At 38.3% G+C, this 20,695-nt stretch overlaps 1 protein-coding gene across 1 annotated transcript in view; it reads left to right on the top strand.

The window, feature by feature from the left end:
- The window catches only part of LOC128733658 (glucose transporter type 1), a 215,794-nt gene that overhangs the window by 143,337 nt on the left and 51,762 nt on the right, over positions 1 to 20,695 (top strand). The window contains exons 12-13 of the mRNA XM_053827399.1: positions 3,447 to 3,536; positions 3,958 to 4,080. Of these exons, the coding sequence (XP_053683374.1) occupies positions 3,447 to 3,536; positions 3,958 to 4,080 (213 nt within the window). The remainder of the gene's footprint in view (positions 1 to 3,446; positions 3,537 to 3,957; positions 4,081 to 20,695) is intronic.

The following is a 20,695-nucleotide window of genomic DNA, read 5'->3' as shown; positions in this document are numbered from 1 at the left end:
CGAGTCACGAATGGCCGAATCACAAAAGGCCGAAATACGAATGACCGAACTTCATATTTGGCCGAAAATATTGACGGTCTTCATCCTGCACAAACGTTGAGTACACGCTGTCCTTACTCGCTGCCGCTCGTTCGGACTTAACTAAGGGATAATCCCTACTAGTCAGTAAACCTAGGAAAATGCATGCACCTAAATAGCAATGGTTTCTGCGGGGGGCTCTGTTGCTTATTTTGTTTTTTGTTTGATTAAAGTTAGTAGGTTTTGGTGTTAGTTGATGTTAGGTTTTTGAGGTTAGATGTTTTTATTGAATAGTTATTTAGGCATTCCGAAAAAAATCGGCCTTTCGTGATTCGGCCATTCGGTACCAGCCCTTCAAAACATTTACACTTTACAACACAAATATTTAGTGTTGATTTTAACACCAAGTTCAACGAAAAGCGATGGAACCTTCAAAATTTTTGAAGAAACATTCTCATACCCCATGTATGGTCAGACATTCATAAACATAAACATTCTTACTTACTTACTTAGGTGGCTTGCCGTCCTAAGACAAAGCCTGTTGAACAAAATTTCTCCATGTAACTCGGTTGAGGGCTACCGCTCTCCAATTCCTCGGACACCGAGTACTCTCCGCCAGATCTCGCTCCACCTGGTCTAACCATCTTGCTCGCTGCGCTCCTGGTCGTCTTGTTCCTACCGGATTTGAGGCGAACACCATCTTTGCAGGGTAGTTGTTCGGCATTCTTGCAACATGCCCTGCCCATCGCATCCGTCCAGCTTTAGCCACCTTCTGGATACTGGGTTCGCCATAGAGCTGTGCGAGTTCATGGTTCATCCTCCGCCTCCATACTCCGTTCTCTTGTACGCCGCCGAAGATCGTTCTTAGCACTCGTCGTTCGAAAACTCCGAGCACTCGCAGGTCCTCCTCGAGCATTGTCCATGTTTCATGCCCGTAGAGAACAACCGGTCTAATAAGCGTCTTGTACAGGGTGCACTTTGTACGGGGACTTAGTCTGCTCGACCGCAATTGCTTGTGGAGCCCATAGTAAGCACGACTTCCGCTTATTATACGCCTTCGAATCTCACGGCTGGTATCATTGTCCGCCGTTACCAGTGAGCCAAGGTAGACAAATTCATCGACTACCTCAAACTCATCGCCGTCGATCAACAGAAACATTCAGAAACCTTTAAACATCAAGTTTGTCCCAAGGAATATCATAAAGATGTGCTGCTTATATCCGATCATTTTGTTGATTGTGGTGATCGTCAGTAGGAACATTTTTTCGTCCGAAAATTTCACATCCACCGTACAGTTGCCGACATTTTTCGACTCTTATTATTTTTCGTATAGAATCAATCGAAGATCATCAAAATATTCAAAATATTCTTCATGATTGACTGCAAAACTCCCAGTTCTTTGGCTATCTTACTAATCTGATTTTCGTCGAATTCACTCTCTGACTCGTTTGATGACTTCCGGTGTGCTTGCAGAGCGTTTACGGCAATATTTGGGGAGTATTTTTCAAGAACAGGTTTTTCTTGTATCGCTAGATGGTATGAAAGATGAATCTTTCGTTTACTCCGAGTGAGTTAAAAATCTCTAAAGTATCACACGGTCGAAAATTTTCCAAAAACCCACTTACCACAAGTTCCCTTTTTACGTCCATTATTATCACGACTCTTAAACGAATGAAAATTCAAAACAAACTTTTATGATGTGTGGACATTTGAATACACTCTAGACGAAAAATATGCACACACATCTGTGATTAACCCATTTTTAATTAAATACGTCCAAAAAACACTGTTCTTTATTACTAATCACCCACTATAGATTATAGAAAAAAGTGTAGGGTATTGTCGTTACCGTTGGGCCACTGTCATGGTCGGGCCATCACGATTTTACAGTTTTAGTAACTCATAATATCTATGATTCTGATCTATGATACAACCATTGTAAAACTTCTTGCTTTGATAGCTAACTTTTCACAATATTGTGAGTTTCAATCGTGTATTCAAAACACCCGTACTAAATTCAGTGACTAAATCTTACAAAAAAAAAAGTTTTCCAGTCGCAATGATCTTTTCTTCAAGAAATAATTCATGAAATGCAATTATCGGGATAAATTTTGAAAATGTATGAAGTGTGCTGTGCTGCACACGAAGACTATAGAAAAATCGCCTCCAGAAAGGTGCTTGGGAAGGCTAAGGTGAAATACTAGAAAAGCGCTATTTGTAGAGGTCGGGCCACTTGAGTAGTCATGGTCGGGCCACCATAATTTTAAGCGCAGAAGGCGCAATATTCGCTAGAGAATGTCAGTAACGTAAAATGTGATGAAATAAAGCAAAATTAATACGATAAAAACCTAGATTTTTGTTGTTTTTTCTTCATTATGGTTGTACACTTCGGAAAAGGCGATTGTAGCAATATTGATTTTACAAGATTGCCCAAAATTTCGTAAAAATGCAATTAAAACTATAATATTCGTACCTATATGAGCCGTTGTTTACAGAATTGATTCTTTTCATGTCTCTATATAGAATTTCAATACGTATGTCTTAGATTTTCTGCGGTGGCCCAACCTGCACAACATGGCCCGACTATGACAACATTTTTTGTCTTCACGTAAATGCCTATAACTTTTTTATTTTTCAAGCAATCAGTTCAAAACTTCCCGTAAATATACCTTATTCTTAGACCTTTGCAATGATGTATTTAGAGTTCCCAAATTCCTTTTGAAACGAAAGTTATGGGCGAATTCCAAAACGTGGCCCAACCATGACGACACTCCCCTACGGAATAATATGTCTGTAAGACATATTGACTGTAAGAAATGCTGTGTTTATATGATTTACATTTATCAAGTCATGCAAACAAACTGCATAAATTCCGCATTTCACGTAAAAAACTGCGTAAATTCCAAAATTCGCGTAAAAAACCAAAAATTTACGTAAAAAATCCGAACTTCGCGAAAAAAAACACCGCGAAAAATCCGGAATTCGCGTAAAACAACTGCGTGTATTCCGAAATTCACGTAAAAAAACCCGCATAAATTGCGAAATTCGCGAAAAAAAACAAACCGCGTCAAAAAACCGCATAAAAAGTGACTGCATTTTAAGCTCCTTTATTGTCAACTGATTAAGAAAGACGACCCCTGATTAATCGGTTCCCTACTGTATATACGATCATCTAACATAAAAAATCTCATTATTTCAGAAAATTTTTCTATGTTATTAAAGAATCGCCTTAATTGTGACAGAAACAGAAGCGAGGTCTATTTCAACTGGGTGAACAGACAAGCTTACCAGAGCTATTAAATTTTCACAACCCACTTTACAATCTGTCACCACAAATCGCTAATGGCTATTTTCAATTTATTCACTCACACACAGACCTATCACTCACCCCGTTTCTCTTTCTCTCTCTCGTTTCTCACACCACGCAGGTTTTCTACTACTCAACATCGCTCTTCATGAGCTCAGGTCTAACGGAGGAAAGTGCTAAATTCGCTACTATAGGAATCGGTGCAATAATGGTAAATGAACAATTATTAAACAACAAACACAGGAAAAAATTCCCGACCCATCAACACATCCCGACAAACGGACCGATAGACACATGACCGACGGCCAAACCGAAAGCATCGCCACTGGACGCATCCTGTCGCACTAATGGAAATGTCAATCGCTCCCGGAAACCGCAAGATTGGAAGCCCCGCTCCGGCTTCCCATCCCGAGCCGGACAACGGCAGGGAAGAAGTGCAGGGTTTAATTTGCAAATATTCAGTTAGTTTCTATTCCCCTAACGACGTTAACACTCGACGACCGTTCAACTGATACCTACTACATCCAACCTACTAGTACAGAACCTCCCCGCAACCACAGTTCAATTTAAATTCAGAAACATTTACCAATTGATTGTTTTCTTTCTCTTTCCCCCCACCCCGCCGGGTGTAGGTTGTGATGACACTCGTATCAATACCGCTAATGGATAGAACCGGTCGACGAACGCTGCATTTGTACGGATTAGGCGGAATGTTTATATTTTCAATATTCATAACGATATCATTTTTAATAAAGGCAAGTTTTCCCATTTTTATATCCAATAATAACTCACAGCGGGCCGTAGTGGCCGCCACGCCACGGTCGGTCGGTTGGTTCACCCTGCTGGCTGGTGTGAAACACCTGGCGGCGGCCCGATCCACGGCCCGTGCTGGAATAGGAAAAAAAGAGCCAGAAAGGACAGCAATCGTCATTCGCCCTGTTTTGTTATTGTTTGAAATCGGTTGAGGTGTTCCGAACGCATCACCGCACGCCGCCTGCCTGCCTGCCTGTAGTTAGGTCTATCAGGCCGAGCTTAGCCACTGGCCAGTGAATGGCCAGCGGCGCATTTGCTCGATGCACTGTTTGCCGCCGTTGTTGGTACAGTGTGGCTTAAAAAATTAATTAAAAATTGCGGCTCAACGCGGGGAAATAATCCAATAGCAACACGATCGAAAAATCGATGTACCCGCAGGCGAGCGGGCCGTCAGGCGGTGACGGCGGCACAGATCGGATTGTAAATTTTGAAAACAGGGCGAACGATATTGCTAATTAATGAACCTGTGGTGCCCTCCAGGTCGGGGTGGAATTTATTGTTATTGCATGGGTTTTTGCATCGTTGTGCGTGTAAAAGTGTGCCTCATTTCAGCTGCTGCATGAAGCGCCTACCTTCCCAGGGAAGGAAACTGACCAGGACGGCGGGGTGGTTGGTTGGTGCATCGTTCAATTGGTTGGAATTTGCGCTTTCGCACTGTGTCGGTCGGTTGAATATTACACAGACAGAAAGTCAACCTGTAGTGGGTTGGAAATGATTTAGAATTACTAGATAGCAGATAAAAAATTGCGGATAAAAAAAACTGTTTATTGATAGTGGACTTTAAATAAAATAAAATAATGCGGTTGAGTGACTCACTAATTAATGGACATTTTTTTGCTGATTCGCACGAATAAGTTATTTCAAAATTGAATTTCTGCTGACAGCACAATAATGATAGAATTATTTTGTAATCCAATTTATTCTCGTTCTTCATTCAACCAAACCCGCAACCAAGTCCCGCAATTCATTGGCATTTACAACTGAATCAAAATATTTAACAAAATGATACACTCAACAAGGTGTTTTAATATTCCTACCAACCGGCACATATAGACAGCAAAATTCAAATGAAATTCACAAAAAAAAACATTTCCCAGAACATCCAAAGCACGGGACACCAGTTCGGTGTCCGCTTGGTAGCAATTATTTCTTCGCTTGATCAACACATTCTGCTGTCAAAATTCAATTTTCCGCTTAACCGATGTGCACAGGACGAGTAACAGCTCTACAATCGAATGCACCCCGGAGGGAAATGCGCAAACTAGTTCTGCTATTCCACAGTCCGGTGCCCGTCTTTAACTATTTTAACTTAACCGCACGCGCCCAGCATCGGGAATTTCGCACCGTCCGCAGCCCTTTAGCAACTAGGTACCTACCGGTCATCGGTCCGACTGCTAGTCGGGCTCCGGGACTAGAGGGTGAAAATATGCCAACCAGCGAAAATGCACCATCCCACCCCCCGAACACCGAACAGTCGTGCGCGCTCGTTTCAAAAATTGAATAAATTCCGCCCCGACCAAGAGTACCGATTTTTCTCTATCGTTAGTACCAATATAGCTAGTTTTAACTCTATGTCTTTCTCTATCTGTTCATCAATACAGTATTTATATATGTTGGTGTTATTATATTCATAAATATTTGCTATGATTTTGAATGGTGATGTGATTTTATGTTATTCCATATATTTATATAGTCAGTTATTTCTTCTGCCCCGTGCCTTCCCCGAAACCCAAACCACACCCACAGACAATGCATCCGAGCATCCCCGCAAACAATCCGCACAACCACCGCCCGCACCGTACCGCACCCACCGACCATGCCATGCTTTCTCCCGCTCTTCTGGAATATTCCCAATATTTCATGCATGTGCAGTCATGTTTTTATATTCAATATCATATGTATATCTACTAAATGTGTTCGATGTTATCTCTACTTGGCTTGGCCGAGGATGGCTGGCTGGTTGGCTGGCTGGCTGGCTGGCTGAATAACTTCTTCGGTAGACTGTGAGGCACAAAAAAAAAGAATACCGGCTGGTGGATATGCACATAACTGTAGTTGTGGGTGAGCTGCAAACGGTCATCGCACCTCGGAACCAAAAACCAAGTGTTTGATCGATCAGAGAGAGGATCAGAATTATCCGAAACGAGCGTTTGGTATTTCAGATGATTGAGTTTTCGTTTCGAGTGTATAACACACTTAATCAGATGAAATGGTCATTTGAGGAGATGTAATTGGTTGTTTCTGGAAATTCTTTGGTTGCATCTTTATTAAGGGGAATGGTTATGGCATTTGTGCCTAAATCAACTAATATAAGGCAAAATGACATTTGTACGACTTTAAACGTTCTTTTGCGCTGTAAAATTGATAAACGATCCCGCTGTCATTTATACATATTCTTATATATGAAGAGTGAATGTTCCAAAAACATTATAAGTCAGCTGCTACATTCTGCTACTACTCAAAAAATGTCCCTTAAAAGTTTGCAATAAAGAAAGCAAAAAATTTCAACAACTTGAAAGCCGGCTATTGTAGCGTTTTCACACATTCTACAATAATATGCAAATTATTATTGTCTACCACTTTGTAGAACATTTCATCTCTATAGGAGTTAAAATAAAAGAGCTATGTGAAACAATACCATATTAAGGGGGTACCCGCAAGTTTCGCTCCGTAACTTTTTTTCCTTAAGAGATAGCCACTTTCTCTCTTCAGTGAAGTTGCTGAAAATAATATTATCTACAAATGTTTCTTAACAATCGAAGACGTTAAGCTTGAAACTAAAAAGTTATTTTTTCTATCTGTTGTGTTATCCCCTTAATCCATAATCTTCTAATACTATAAAAAAGTTCTTATAAAGGGAAGAAACATTGCAGAAGACATTTAATAGTAACCTTTAATAGTTTCGTCTCAAATATCGATGTTCGTCTCCTTTTTAATCCGTCCCAAAGTGCGCCGCTCCTGTAAAACCACTATTTTCAAACTTTATGTACCTTTTTCTCAGAAAGTACACAACGTATCGAAATAAACTTTTTTTGTTTTATTGGTAGAAGCTTGGCAGACTTTTATAACTTTTGAGCTTTGTAAATGAAATATGGCCAGAGAAAAAGGAAAGAAAAGACAAATTTTAATTATTTCAGCCACCTTTTTCTCTTCTTTTACTTTTTTCTCAAGCTGTGTTTAATTTACAAAGCTCAAAAGTTATAGAAGTCTTTGCCAAGCTTCTACCAAAAAAAAACAAAAAAAAGTTTGTTCCAATACGTTGTGTAGTTTCTGAGAAAAAGATACATAAAGTTTGAAAATCGTGGTTTTACAGGAGCAGCCTTTTATTCTGTTGAGGTTGTTCCACGCCGCACTGGAATGCTTATATGTTTCCGGCCACTTCCCATGGTCGGATCATTACAAAATTAATATCTAAATAAGCGGAAAAGACTATAGAATCACAATTTGAAATAAAAAAATTTATGACTTTTTCAAAAGATGTAGTCGTTTATGTCCTCTAAATATTTTGATGCGATCCTAATCGTTTTTCTGCTTCTAATTTTGAAGAATGCCAGTTATTTGAAATCAGTGATAGCAAAACTACTGTAATATTACAGCTTGGACTTATAATACTTTTAACAAAACATTTACAGAATTAAATACTATGTATTATTTGACTACCGAGATTATTTTAAACATCTGTAATTTTAATGGCTATCAAACATGTTAAAATCCTTGTCATTTTTTTTTTGTTAGATTATAGTCACTTTAACCTTTACGTCCCCGACATCAAAGATGAAGGTACTTTCAGTTACACTTTCAGCTCTAACTCCACTGATTTTCAATCGATTGAATCCGAATTCAATCGGATAATTTTTGCGTAGTCAATTAAGCAGATTTCTAGTTTTATTTCATCTGTTGCTTATGGCGTCAAAAAAAACTACCGCGATCTGGAATATCTCCGGGAAAATGTAACCATAATTTATTAGCATATTTTTCTATTAAAGGCCAATCTAATGTGGTTCTTTTAAGACTTGTTGCATAAATATCGATTGAAAATCAGTGAAAATAGTGCCAAAAGTGTAACTGAAAGTACCTTCATTTTTGATGTCGGGGTTGTAAAGGTTAACAGCTTGGGTCATTCGTGACTTCTGCGGGGTTGTGATTTGAACCCGGGTCCTCGGCGTGAATGCTAACCACTACACCGGGACTGACCCCTATCCTTGTAAATGTACACAGTAATGCCGTGAAAAAAATACTATCGAAATTTAAAAATACATCGATTTTGTTCAAAACTTGTTTACTTGTTTCTGATCTGAAAATTTTGGATACATAGTACATAATACATAGATACAAGGGTAAGGGCAACCCCCAAAATCAACACCATTGCCCATTTTGACCTTTACTTTGCAAATTTTTGATTGCATTTATTTAGTGAAATCCCCTAAGAAATACTACAGATAAGACAGATTGTTTGTGGAAAGTTTTTTTTTCGAGGATACCTCTAGCAACGAAGAATAGGCAGATCTTTTGTCACAATCAATTTACTCATCGCAAATATACCGCCCGATTAGGTTAAAAAGTCCGCAGTTGGTGGAGATTTTTATCACGAGCCTTGCCGTGCTACCGTCGGCAACGCCCTGCTTTGTTTCTATCGCACTAACTGAGTAGATAATAGCATTAGAACTTGTTGATTCTTTTCGGTGAAAATCAAAAACTGTTAATTTGGTGTGACGTTTCTGTCTACTGTTTTCCTTAGGCCGCCATCAGACGCAATAACGCATTAATTCTGCATCTGCACTCACAACCAATTATAATTATAATTGATGCGTTATTGAGCAGTTCCACGCCAAATCGTCCAAAAAAAGCAGAAAATCTTAAATGAACCTCTTTGATTTGGATGAAACATTACAAACGTGTTTGAGGAAATATGCACCTTCCACAGGTTTTGGCGCAATTTTGATTCAAGACTCATTTTTACAAAGGGCGTATTTATGTATTATGTTACGCGTATGTGTATTATGTTTGAAAGATTGTATCTCGAAAACTATCGATTTTAGAAAAAATATGTCTAAACAAAAGTTGTAGAAAATTGAAATCTGAACATGGAAAAAATATGCACTGAAAAAAATATTTTGCCAATTTTTCAAAAATTTGCAAATAAAATTTGAAATTAAGATATCAAAAATATACCATTTTTGAAAATTTTTAATTTTTTTTTTTTTTTGAAAAAATAGGAGTAATTTGCAATCTTTTAAAAGTTATTCTGAGAGGGAGCAACTTTTATGGACGGACTTCGTAAAACAACGGCTTTCATGATTTTTTTCCAACTTGGGATTTTTCAAGTAATATATGAATTTATAATACAAATAAAAATTCTTCATGTCATTTACAATAAAATTGGTCATAATAATTATTTTTCTAAAAGCAGCCGTTTTCGAGCTATTCGGATAAAAAGTTGGATTTATCTAAATTTTTTATGTTGAACACATCTTTTTCGTATGTTACTCCAGTTGCTCCACTGTGTCTATAAAATTTCTTATAACTACGTTTAAGTTCCTACAACTTATCCCAATACACCTTATTGATTCAACTTTTCGCTTCTGAGTTGTGGGTATTTTGAAAATTGTATTCGAAAAAACGGGACACGTTGATTAGTTAGTAACTTTTTACCGCGGTTTACTCACTCACTCATAACAGAAATTTTGACTAAACAAAGTTGAAAGTATGATGTTTATATCGGTAGAGTTTTACCAGAATAGATTTAGAGATTACAGTGATATCTTTGGAACAAGTGAAAGCGCACAAAAAATTGGGCACTTTCTTCGAAAATCCAAATGCTTCTCATCGATAGAGCGGTAAACAACTCGAAATCAAACCTTCGAGCTTCAAGTAATCAGATGTTCAAGAAACATCAGACTACCAAAGGGAATGATGACAGCGGTAGGAAACGCGGCACCACAGCACTATGGGCCGGACATTAAAATTTCGGGACACATATATTTGCGGTTAAATGGCATATCTCACCTCAATGTGGTCTTCGGCAACTTTTTGAATGAAAAAATGATGCATCTTTTGAAGGGGTCGTCCAATATTTAGGTGTTACTTCAACAATAATTCAAGTAATAACTTTTTGAGTAAATTTTTTTCACCTTTTTGGTTTCAAAATATTAAAGATTAACCCATTTCAAGTATTTTTGCTAAAGATATCAAACTTCTACCTTTTACCCATTTTCATCAATAGACCGTTGTTTATAAACGACCCCTCAAATCACATTTTTTCTTGTAACATGTTTATTTCAACAGACAGCTCAATGTGATGTTCTAGACAACTTTTTGCACATAAAAGAGGAATATTTTTGCAGAAGACTGTTTTGCTTTTTCTGCATTCATTAATAAGATATAAGTGAGTTTAGGTTAAAAACCGTCTGATGAAAAATGTGTATTTTTTCAAGGGTGGTGTCTTCGGAGAAATAAAATAATAAAATATAGCGCATCTTCCTGCACTATTAGGGTGCCCATGAATTCACCTATTAGGGTGATACAAACTTTTGTTTTCTTAAATAATTTATAAACAAAATTTTTTCTCCAAAAGTTGCAGAACATACTAAAATAAGCAACTTTGCTGAATAAAGTAACTATCTATCTCTTACCGGTTGCGAAATATAATGATGTGTTAAAAAAGAGCACTTGAAAATCAATTACACTTAATAACTTTGCACACAATTATTTTATTGCTTTCAAATGTTCTACAAAGTTATTCAGTATGTTGAAATACATATTTTCTGTGAAGACCGTTGGACGATAGGACGCATATTTATTAAGTTATAAAATGTATAATCCGAACTATTCCCAGGTATTCCCAGGTATTCTCTGAAATACACATTTGGGCAGATAGCATTAATAGTTCCCTACAAATTGGTATGCAAACTAATTGCAGATACTTGCAGATGGCTAAGATATTCGGATTTTCCATCAAACGGTTTTTAACCTAAACTCACTTATATCTTATTAATTAATGCATATAAAGCAAAACAGTCTTCAGCAAAAATATTCCTCTTTTATGTACAAAATATTTTCTAGAATATCACATTGAGCTGTCTGTTGAAATAAACATGTTACAAGAAGAAATGTGATTTGAGGGGTCGTTTATTAACAAAGGTCTATTGCTGAAAATGGGTAAAAGGTAGAAGTTTCATATCTTAAGAAAAATTACTTGAAATTGGTTTATCTTTAATATTTTGAAACCAAAAAGATGAAAAAAAGTTTACTCAAAAAGTTATTACTTAAATTGTTGTTTAAGTAACGCTTAAATATTGGACGACCCCTTCAAAATATGCATCAATTTTTTATTCAAAAAGTTGCCGAAGACCGCATTGTGCTGAGACATGCCGTTTAAATGCAAATATTTTTGTCCCGAAATTTTAATTCCTGGTCCATAGTGCACAGGCCCGACGAATGCCAGCATAGTAGTTGCGCATTCAAGCACCACACGATATTTCGATACAGGTTGTGGCCAAAACAGGTTAAATTTTCGGTTTATTTTGTGCAAAAAACAATGACACGTTGCGACGGCTACATTTAGGAAAATAATTGTCAAGATTAATTTTGTTGTAAATGACATAAAGAATTTTTATTTGCATTACAAATTCATATGCTACTTGAAAAATCCCTAGTTGGAAAAAAATCATGAAAGTCGTTGTTCTACGAAGTCCATCCATGAAAGTTGCTTCATCTCAGAATAACTTTTAAAAGGTTGCAAATTACTTCTATTTTTTCCAAAAAAATGTTCAAAAATGGTATTTTTTTTAATATCTCGATTTTTAGTTTTATTTTCAAATTTTTAAAATTGGTAAAATATTTTTTTCCAATTTTTGAAAATAAATATCCCGTTTTAAAAAATGACTCTTGAATCAAAATGGCGCCAAAATCTATGGAAGGTGCATATTTCCTATTTCACGTGGAACTGCTCTAGTTGCGTCTGATGATGGCCGAAGGAAAACAGTAGGCAGAAACGTCATATCAAATTAAAAGTTTTTGAAAACCGTTGAAACACTGCTGAAAAACTGCTGAAAATTGGACTTCATAATTAAATTGGGCTTGAAATTAGGCTTGAAGTTTAACATGAAATGGATCATTTTAGGTAACTTTTGCTCGTGGTTACCGCTAGCTGGACCCTAAAGCTCCACGTGGCATATTTAGAGTAAACTTTGAGGCTGATACAGATTACACGTCATAATTTCTTGCCGTTCCGTTGATGTTGACGGTTGATAACGGTTAATCTGAATTGGCCACTTTGGGTGGACCAATTTGATTGAAATGCAGTTTGACAGTCGATCGCAGACGTTCGTCGAGTGTGTTTGACAGAACATGTCTAGGCTGGAGCCATCTGTAAGATTTTTCAGCTTTTTCAATGATCCATTGAACTTGAAACTTGATTTAAACTACGGTTCGGAATTGGACAACTAATTGGATTTGAAACCGGTGCTGAAATTGGAATTGAATAATTTTATAAATAAGTAAACTACTCTAAGTTTTTCCACGAGACGGCGTAGCAATACAATGGCGTACCAATGCAACATTTATCTTATCGGGCTTGCTTGTTAAGTCGCAATATATCTGTTAGTTTTATAGCGCTATCGACATGGTAACACCTTGACCAAACAGATACTAGCGTTCTACACCGAAAACATTTTTTTATACTAGGCCATGTTGTTGTACTCTAGCATTTAATTTATAGTATGTTGCAGGAAGGAAGATATTATTGACCGGTTTTCATGTCACTGAATGAAACTAGAATGGTTTTACCAGAAATTAAAATTGTCTAATCGAATATATTTATCTTGGTTAAACAATTGTTTTCGAAAATTGCCAATTTTAGCCACCTATCTTCTAATATGCACGATAAAATTTAATGCGCATATGTCGCACAACTTCGGAAACTACTTAAAATTGATTAATTATTCTTTCGGATACTTTATTACTTACTTTTTCGGCGACAATCCACTTATCGAATCAGTGGCGAATTTAGGAGCAGTCTCCACATTTGTTGGTCTTGCACTGCAGCTCTCCAATCGCCCCTAACATCCGTTCTACCCGTACCCCGATCTGGCGTCCTCGTCTATAGCGCTCTTCCAATAGGTCTTCTTCGACACTGTTGGCCTCTGTCGGTTGAATATCGTTTTCAGTGGTCTCTCAGCTAGCATCCTTGATACGAGGCCAGCCCACTGTAGCCTGCCGTGTTTTAATTACCTCACAATATCCACCCGTATATCAATGTTCGAAAATTATCGTAAATATCTCCAAACAAACTCGAAATCGTAATTAAAGCTGGATAAAGTGGGACCCAGTTGATTTTCTATCGTATAGAATGACAATAACTAATATACATACGATTTACAGCACAAAATCGTATAACAGTAAGGAGCGACTCGCGCTTAATCGGATATTATCGTATATAAATACTTATATAGTCGTAACGCTCAAAATTATTTGTAATCACGTATATCGCCTCCAATATAGTACGGATATGCCAATTTTGCGCATCAAATATGATTTATTAGCATGTAAATCTGTACGTAATGCTGATTTTTACCTTTTTTATTCATATGAAAATGCTAGCCGGGCACTTCTTTGTATGCTTGGTAAATTTCGTGGTTCATGTGCCTGCGTCACAATGCTGCTTCTAGAATTAATTGCAGGATCTTACGCTCAAAAACACCAAAAGCTTATCGGTCGCTCTCTTTCAACGTCTTCGCATCGTGGCCGTAGAGTACCAATGGGAGAATTAGCATCTTATAGAGCGCGAGTTTCGTACGAATTTGCAGGCTACGGGACCTCAGCTGACTACGTAATCCATAGAAGACCCTGTTGGCAACCACTATCCGCCGTTTTAATTCACGGCTCACACATTGTCACATGTGACCAACGTACCACGGTAAATAAATTCGCTGACCACTTCAAAAGTATCTTCATCTATCACCAGCCCAATTCCAACACCCAAAGGGCTACCACACTCTCTACCAGGCACCTTGTACTTTGTTTAAGTAGAATTTCTAATAAACCCTATCCTCGCTGCTCCCTCTTTAAGAGGCGTATACGGATCTTCCACAGCTTTACGGTCTGCACTTGACACCTGCACCGAACTGCACCTTCTAATGTTGAACAGCAAACAACAGTCGGTCACCTTGCCTCAAACTATCTAACATCACAAACGAGTCCGATGTGTCACCCGCTATTCTGACGCTTCATTTTGAACCATCAATAGTAGCCCGAACAAACCTAATCAGTTTTGTTGGCAAACCATGTTCAAGCATAACGTTTAATTGGATAGTACGTCGCCTTGAAATCTACAAACAAAGGCTGAGTCTACAAGTTATTCTCTCGGAATTGATCGAAGATTTGTCGTACGGTAAACATGGATGGTTTTGGTCCGTCGTAGAGCGTTGCTCTCGCAAACCGCACTGGTATTTGCCAACAAAGATTTCCTTTCTTCGTAAATAGAGAACTTCTTGGATAAGTTCGAAATTTCCAAAAAAAACTGTCACACCGGTAACGTTTCCATGAGTGTTTCAACATTCAACTGACATGATAAAAAAATAAACAACGCGTGATTCTTTTCAGGACGTATGGTTAACCGAGACAAGTCATTCAAATACGAGTCTATCTCGCAAAATATACTTACTTACTTACTTAATCAGCTCCAGGCCGTGGTTTCCTCTGCTCGCAAAATATGGCCGGTGTTAAATCAGACCGGACCAAGTCGCAAAATTTAAAAAAATGAGTTAATGATAGTAGACGATCGAGAATTTTCTAAGCAACATTTTACTCTAATCAGACTACATAAATGTTGCAAACAGCCAGAAGTTTTTATTCAGTTAAATAAAATCCAATACGACTATGAAAACTATTTGTTTCAGATTCCGGCTATGACTCTTTTATGTACAGCATCTTAGAGCTATATTATGCAATATAAGAACTCAAAGAACTAATACAAAGATTAAACATCTTCGCAAACACTGGCCAATGGAATGTATCCGCAGTTTTCGGAATTCTGAACAGACATTTATATTTTCCAGATCGTAAGATTCGGGATCAACTAGAATCATATAAAGCATGATAAATTGAGTATCTACTGAATAGTTAACGAAAAATAAAGTCATAGAGTACAACATATGATCATAAAACTCCCTGTTCCACGCACTCGAACGGAGCTTTTCTAGTTTCATTTTGTACATTCCGCACATTAGGAAACAAAAGTCAGGCTGAAAGTTAACGTTTCGTGCAATCTAAAAACGAATCCCGCATAAGTGGTATAAAGAAATTATACACATAAACACACACACAGTTATACCACTCTAACGAACGATCCATCAAATCACGTTCACATTTCATTGACTATGACATCATTGCTTGTTTCCGGCCTCTAGTGCCTCTAGGTTTTCCACGAACAAAGTCGGTAAAAAGGGGAAAGAAGCGAAACTTTTACCGTGTATTGCCAGGAGTTCCTGTACCTACCGACCGACAATAAAACTGGCAAACTATAGCATTGGAAAATGCCATGTGTTTTACGTTTTGATGTTTGCGTGCAGCAGTACGATATTGTTCCCGCCGCTTGCCTTAATTAAAATCAACCACTCAAGGATTCCATGTGTGAGTCACCCCCATTTTCGGATTCGCAAAAGGAATGTAATGTGCCCAGAACGGGTGTTATTTTAGCATAAACTCGGGAGTGAAGTTTCAAAGCTACAATTACTTACAACAACTCCAACCGTTCGCCCACCGTGTAAGAAGACACTTGATTTTGGCCATAAATTTCGTTCAACGATTCGTAACAAGCAAGTAAGCAAAGCAAAGGTCGTTGTTGGCCGCCAATAAAATGGCCTGTAATCACAGGACAACCAATTACCATTCGATGGCTGGCTGCTTCCGGTCTATTTGTGTGCCTGAAAAATCACAACATTCATTACCACTAACTTCTGATGGTTTGGCCACCTTCACGGGCTTGGGGGCTGGGGGATGGTTTGCCGTTATTATCGTTCGAGTCCATTTTTTCGGGCTGAGTGTATCACTAATGATAATGTCGTATTTCGCTGGGTCGCTTGTTCCGAACGAGCGAATGAATACAGAAGGCAAGCAACCACAGCGAAGGATGAGTTCCGGGAATGGGCGCTACTAGTGCTACGCAGGTCATGGACGATGCCGTCCGTGGTTTACCCGAAAATCAAATTTACATTATTGTAAAAGAACACTGACCACCACCGCTTCATTCGTCGCCGACCGACCGTCAGAAGCACTTTCCAAGGCAAACATCCCAACAACCAACGGCCCAATAATGACCGTCTTTATTATTGTCGCTTGTACCATCGTAGGTTCGTTCCTACGAGAGTCGTTTGCGTTACGTATTGCTAGTGAGAGGCAGGAGTATCAGAGAAAGTCAGCGACATAAAAGTGTCGAAAGCAACCACCCACTTTATTAGGGAGCACATTTTCGTGGGAAATTAAGTTTTTTCACTTTTGACGGTTTTTGTTCTCCTGGCCTGTTCTGGCCTGACCTGTCGGTTCCAACCGTGACTAGCAACAGCAGCAGCGAAAAAAAATGGTTTTGCCATTCGTAAAAAACACTGATACAACTATAACAGGTCCCCTCGTCAGACCCAGCGTAATCGCAGTTGGTAGTAAAGGTAGTGGTAATGAGTTCTGCTGGTGTACAAGTTTGAAATAGCTTACAGGAGAAAAAGGATATTACGGGTTTAGTACCATTTGCTCACTGTATAAAAGCGAGTGCAAATTACTGTACCAAAACTATACAACAAATAATTGTGGACGACGAGGCTTCGCTTGAAAAGTGGTAGTAGAAGCAGAAGGAGGGGCAGTCTGGTAGCTTTTAGCTGAAAAACCACGTGTAATGAGCGAAGGATTGGAACTCTGTGGAAAATTTAAGCGTTACGACCTAAATATTAACAGTCGTCGGCGCGACAACGGCACTGACGACGGCGAAACAGGCGTCGAAACCGCAGCTCTAATTATGTAGTTTGGCGCGCGCTAATCGCTTTTACTTTGGTGATTAGTTTTAGCTGGATCCTAGGTTTCCTTTAGTGCTTTGTCACCGATTGTAACCGGTCGTGGCGACGACGGTAGTGACAAAGGAAAACGTGTAGTTTGTCGAACAAGAAACTTTCATCCGGTGGATAGTGTTCCGTTTCCCAGCGAAAAAAAAACATTTCTGTGATTTGGTGAAAGTAAAATCCATACGAAACTTTACTTGTTCGTTAAAGTTTACTACCACCGCCGCTGGCGGCAAACTGTGAAATTCTCACGTTTCTAGCACGTTTTACCTCAAAGCTTTCTCCCCCTAAAATCAACCATCTGGTCAACCAGCACCGAGATGGAGTGCAAATTTTACGACCCTGCTTCGGCAGAGTGGCAGTTGGAAAACCTGACGATGCCGTAATCGATTTACGGTTTTCACATTCCATACCGACAAATCGTTTCATAGTCACATCATTACGTACCAACCGAAGACGACGCGGCGACGACGGTGATCCACGGTGGGGTTTGTTCGTTTTTCATCTTCCCGAGCGAACCGAAATATTGGAACCGTGTTGACGTTCAGCAGCAGCATTACCGAATTAACGAGTGTACACCGCCCCCTCGGGGCGCGAGGGATGGGCAAATGTTTTACGATCAACCGTTTTCGGTTTAGACAAACGGACAATCGGGATGGATTGTTACGTGCTCCCTCTTGTATCAGACCACAGCGCCGTACGATAATGGTCGGTCAACCGAGTGAAGCAACTAAGCAGCGAACGATTGTTAGAAATTATTGGAAAGTGGATGTCGGTATGGCTCGATTATTACGTCAAGGACATAAAGAAAATTCTTGGAGTTTACGATTAGGCTAGGCGAGATTGTTATGAGGCGTTTGATGCTTTTATTTATGGTGCTTTACAAAGCAAAACATTGGTTAGTGGTTATCTTTTTGTAATAAATTATGAATAATTCTCGTTGAAAAGAGGCCACTAGTGACACGAGGTTTTCAAATATCCACCTTTTCGCGCGCTTAATGGCGGCTAGTGGGTACACTTTTCGAATATGTTTATTTGCTTTTGGCAACTCCATTTACGTACTCTTGACAATTCTACAACAACAATCAAAGATGGAAATGTTAACTTGACGAGAATAGGGTTGCCAAAGGCATGTTAATATTTTCCAAAAGTTGTACCCACCAGCCGCCATTACGCACGCGAAAAGGTGGATTGGAACTTTTGTACTTGATTGGTTACAAATGGTTGAAAATTAGAATTACACCTTTAATAACTCGAAAGCTCGCAAGGGAACCGACAGTTAAAAAAAAAAGTTGAATTTATAGCAAACCTTGCGATCTGTATCATGTGATAGTTGCTAAATTTACAATGAAACAACTGACAGATGACATGGCTCTGTAAAAAAACAAGAACAGCGCTGTCAAATGGAGTAAAAAAAATTTCGGCGGCTATCACTGGTTTGGTCCACTGCACATTACAATTAATGAATGCTTCGTATAGAATTTTTGCTCAGCTTACCAATGATGGTCTCAAAATGATTGGCGATTTTATGGTAAAATTCATAATGGCGGCCAAACCCAAGAAAGCCACCATTATTTTCAGTTTCAGTTTTCAGTTGAAAACGCTATCCTTCCTCTACAAAACCATATCGTTTATAGTTTATAGTAGTGATTCATAGCAAATCTTGGAAATATCACAATATTTATATGAAAATTGTAAACCTTGCTGCAAAAAAACTGATTGTTTAATTTAGGTAATGCTCATGCACACCTATTTTTATGAATATATCTTATAACATTTTTTCTCAGCTTTTCAACGGTGGTCCTAAACTGAAAATTGGTTAAGGGGCTCATGGCGAAAATGGCGAATTTTCGATAAAATCCATAATGGCGACCAAACCAACGATAGCCGCTAAAAATGTGTTATCCCATTTGACAGCCCTGTTTCTCTTTCTTTCATTGCAAATTTAGCAAATATCACACGATATTGATCTCAAGGTTCGCTAAAAATTCATTTTTTTGACTATCGGGCCCCTTACCGAACGAGGGGTTTGCTGTTTCAAGATATTAAAAGTGTAATTCTTATTCCAATATTTGAAGACCTCGTATCGGCAGTGGCCCCGTTTTAACGTGAATTACTCTGATGTTTCCTAGCAGTTTACTCTACAAAGCCTAATTGGGTATTTTAAATTTCCCAAAAAAGTGGCTTTTCAGCTCATTCGATAGCCCATCGTTTTCTGAATCTAGCAGTTCTTTTTTTACTTCCTTTAAGTCAATATTTGATGACAAAATTAATAAAAATCAAAATTAGTATGATTTGCTGTTTGACAGATATCAACCAAGCCGATTGATTGGCATGATGTCAGAAGTTCTCTTCCTCTCTTCTATTTTTCTGATAGAGCTCTTCATGCTGACCAAGCTTTTGTCAGCTCCCATATGAAACCTGTATCATCCGATGATCATAATTTATCTATTCACTGTGTTGTCTGTCTGTGGCGAGTTGAGAAGGAAATTGGTTTACTTCTGCTTATAAGCTGCTTATCGTCTTATCAAAAAAAAAAATTTTAATAAAAAAATGCTTCTTTTATTACTTTCACTCGTCAAATTTGAAAAGTCAAAAAATCTTCACGTGTCGATGCAGTGACATCATATCTTATCATAATATGTGAAAATTTATGTACCGCTAAAATACCCAATTCATATCACGCTGTTGAAAGCTTTATATGATAGTAAGTTGTTCAATGGTATCGGTGAACCATCAAATGAGAATTTTTTTCGAAAGATGCATGCAGATATAACAACTGCACTTTTTTCATATCGAGTAGAAGTTGTTTCATATTCTCTTTTCACCTCCTTCATTGATACGGAATTAACACCAGAAATAATGTGTTAGTATGGTTGTTCAATGACTTCGCTGAGCCAACACTCTCGTCATGTTAAACGTGTTACTAATCAGCTTCAAAGCTAAATAAAATGGAATCGAAGCGCAGGCCTTAGGAATATGTAGCAGTAAGTTGTTCAGTAAAATCGCTGAACAAGCTAATGAGAAATTCCATACCGTGTTTGGAACAATGGAATAACGAGCAACAATGAGATAAATCAGAAAATACACTGTCTAAATAAAATTCGTATTGCGAGGGCCTCAGTGCAAGCAAAACCATGAGCAAGTGGTGTTGGTTTTATGGCTCTCCTGTTGGAGAATACTTGCAAGACGTCATATTTTTTCACAGACTTTACGTGAACCGGTTTATTTTAAATTTACTATAAGAGCTATAAAAGAAAAAAGTATGCACAGATCCCAAGTAACAATTTTAAGTTTTATTACATTCCACTGGTGGTTTTCTTGACCAATTCCATAAAACCGCTAATAAAACTATGAGCTCCACCAGAACTTTCTGATGACCGCTTTAAAACTACCTTGCGGCCAAGTGGCCCACTCTTCAGAAGGTTTTAAGAACCTCTATAAGAATCAGGTCATAAACCGAACTAATCTTATCACGCTCTGCTGAAAGCGGCAATAAAACAGATTATGC

The sequence above is a fragment of the Sabethes cyaneus genome, chromosome 2 (assembly GCF_943734655.1).
Source record: "Sabethes cyaneus chromosome 2, idSabCyanKW18_F2, whole genome shotgun sequence".
Classification (NCBI taxonomy): Eukaryota; Metazoa; Arthropoda; class Insecta; order Diptera; family Culicidae; genus Sabethes; species Sabethes cyaneus.
This window is presented reverse-complemented; position numbering and strand designations above follow the sequence as displayed.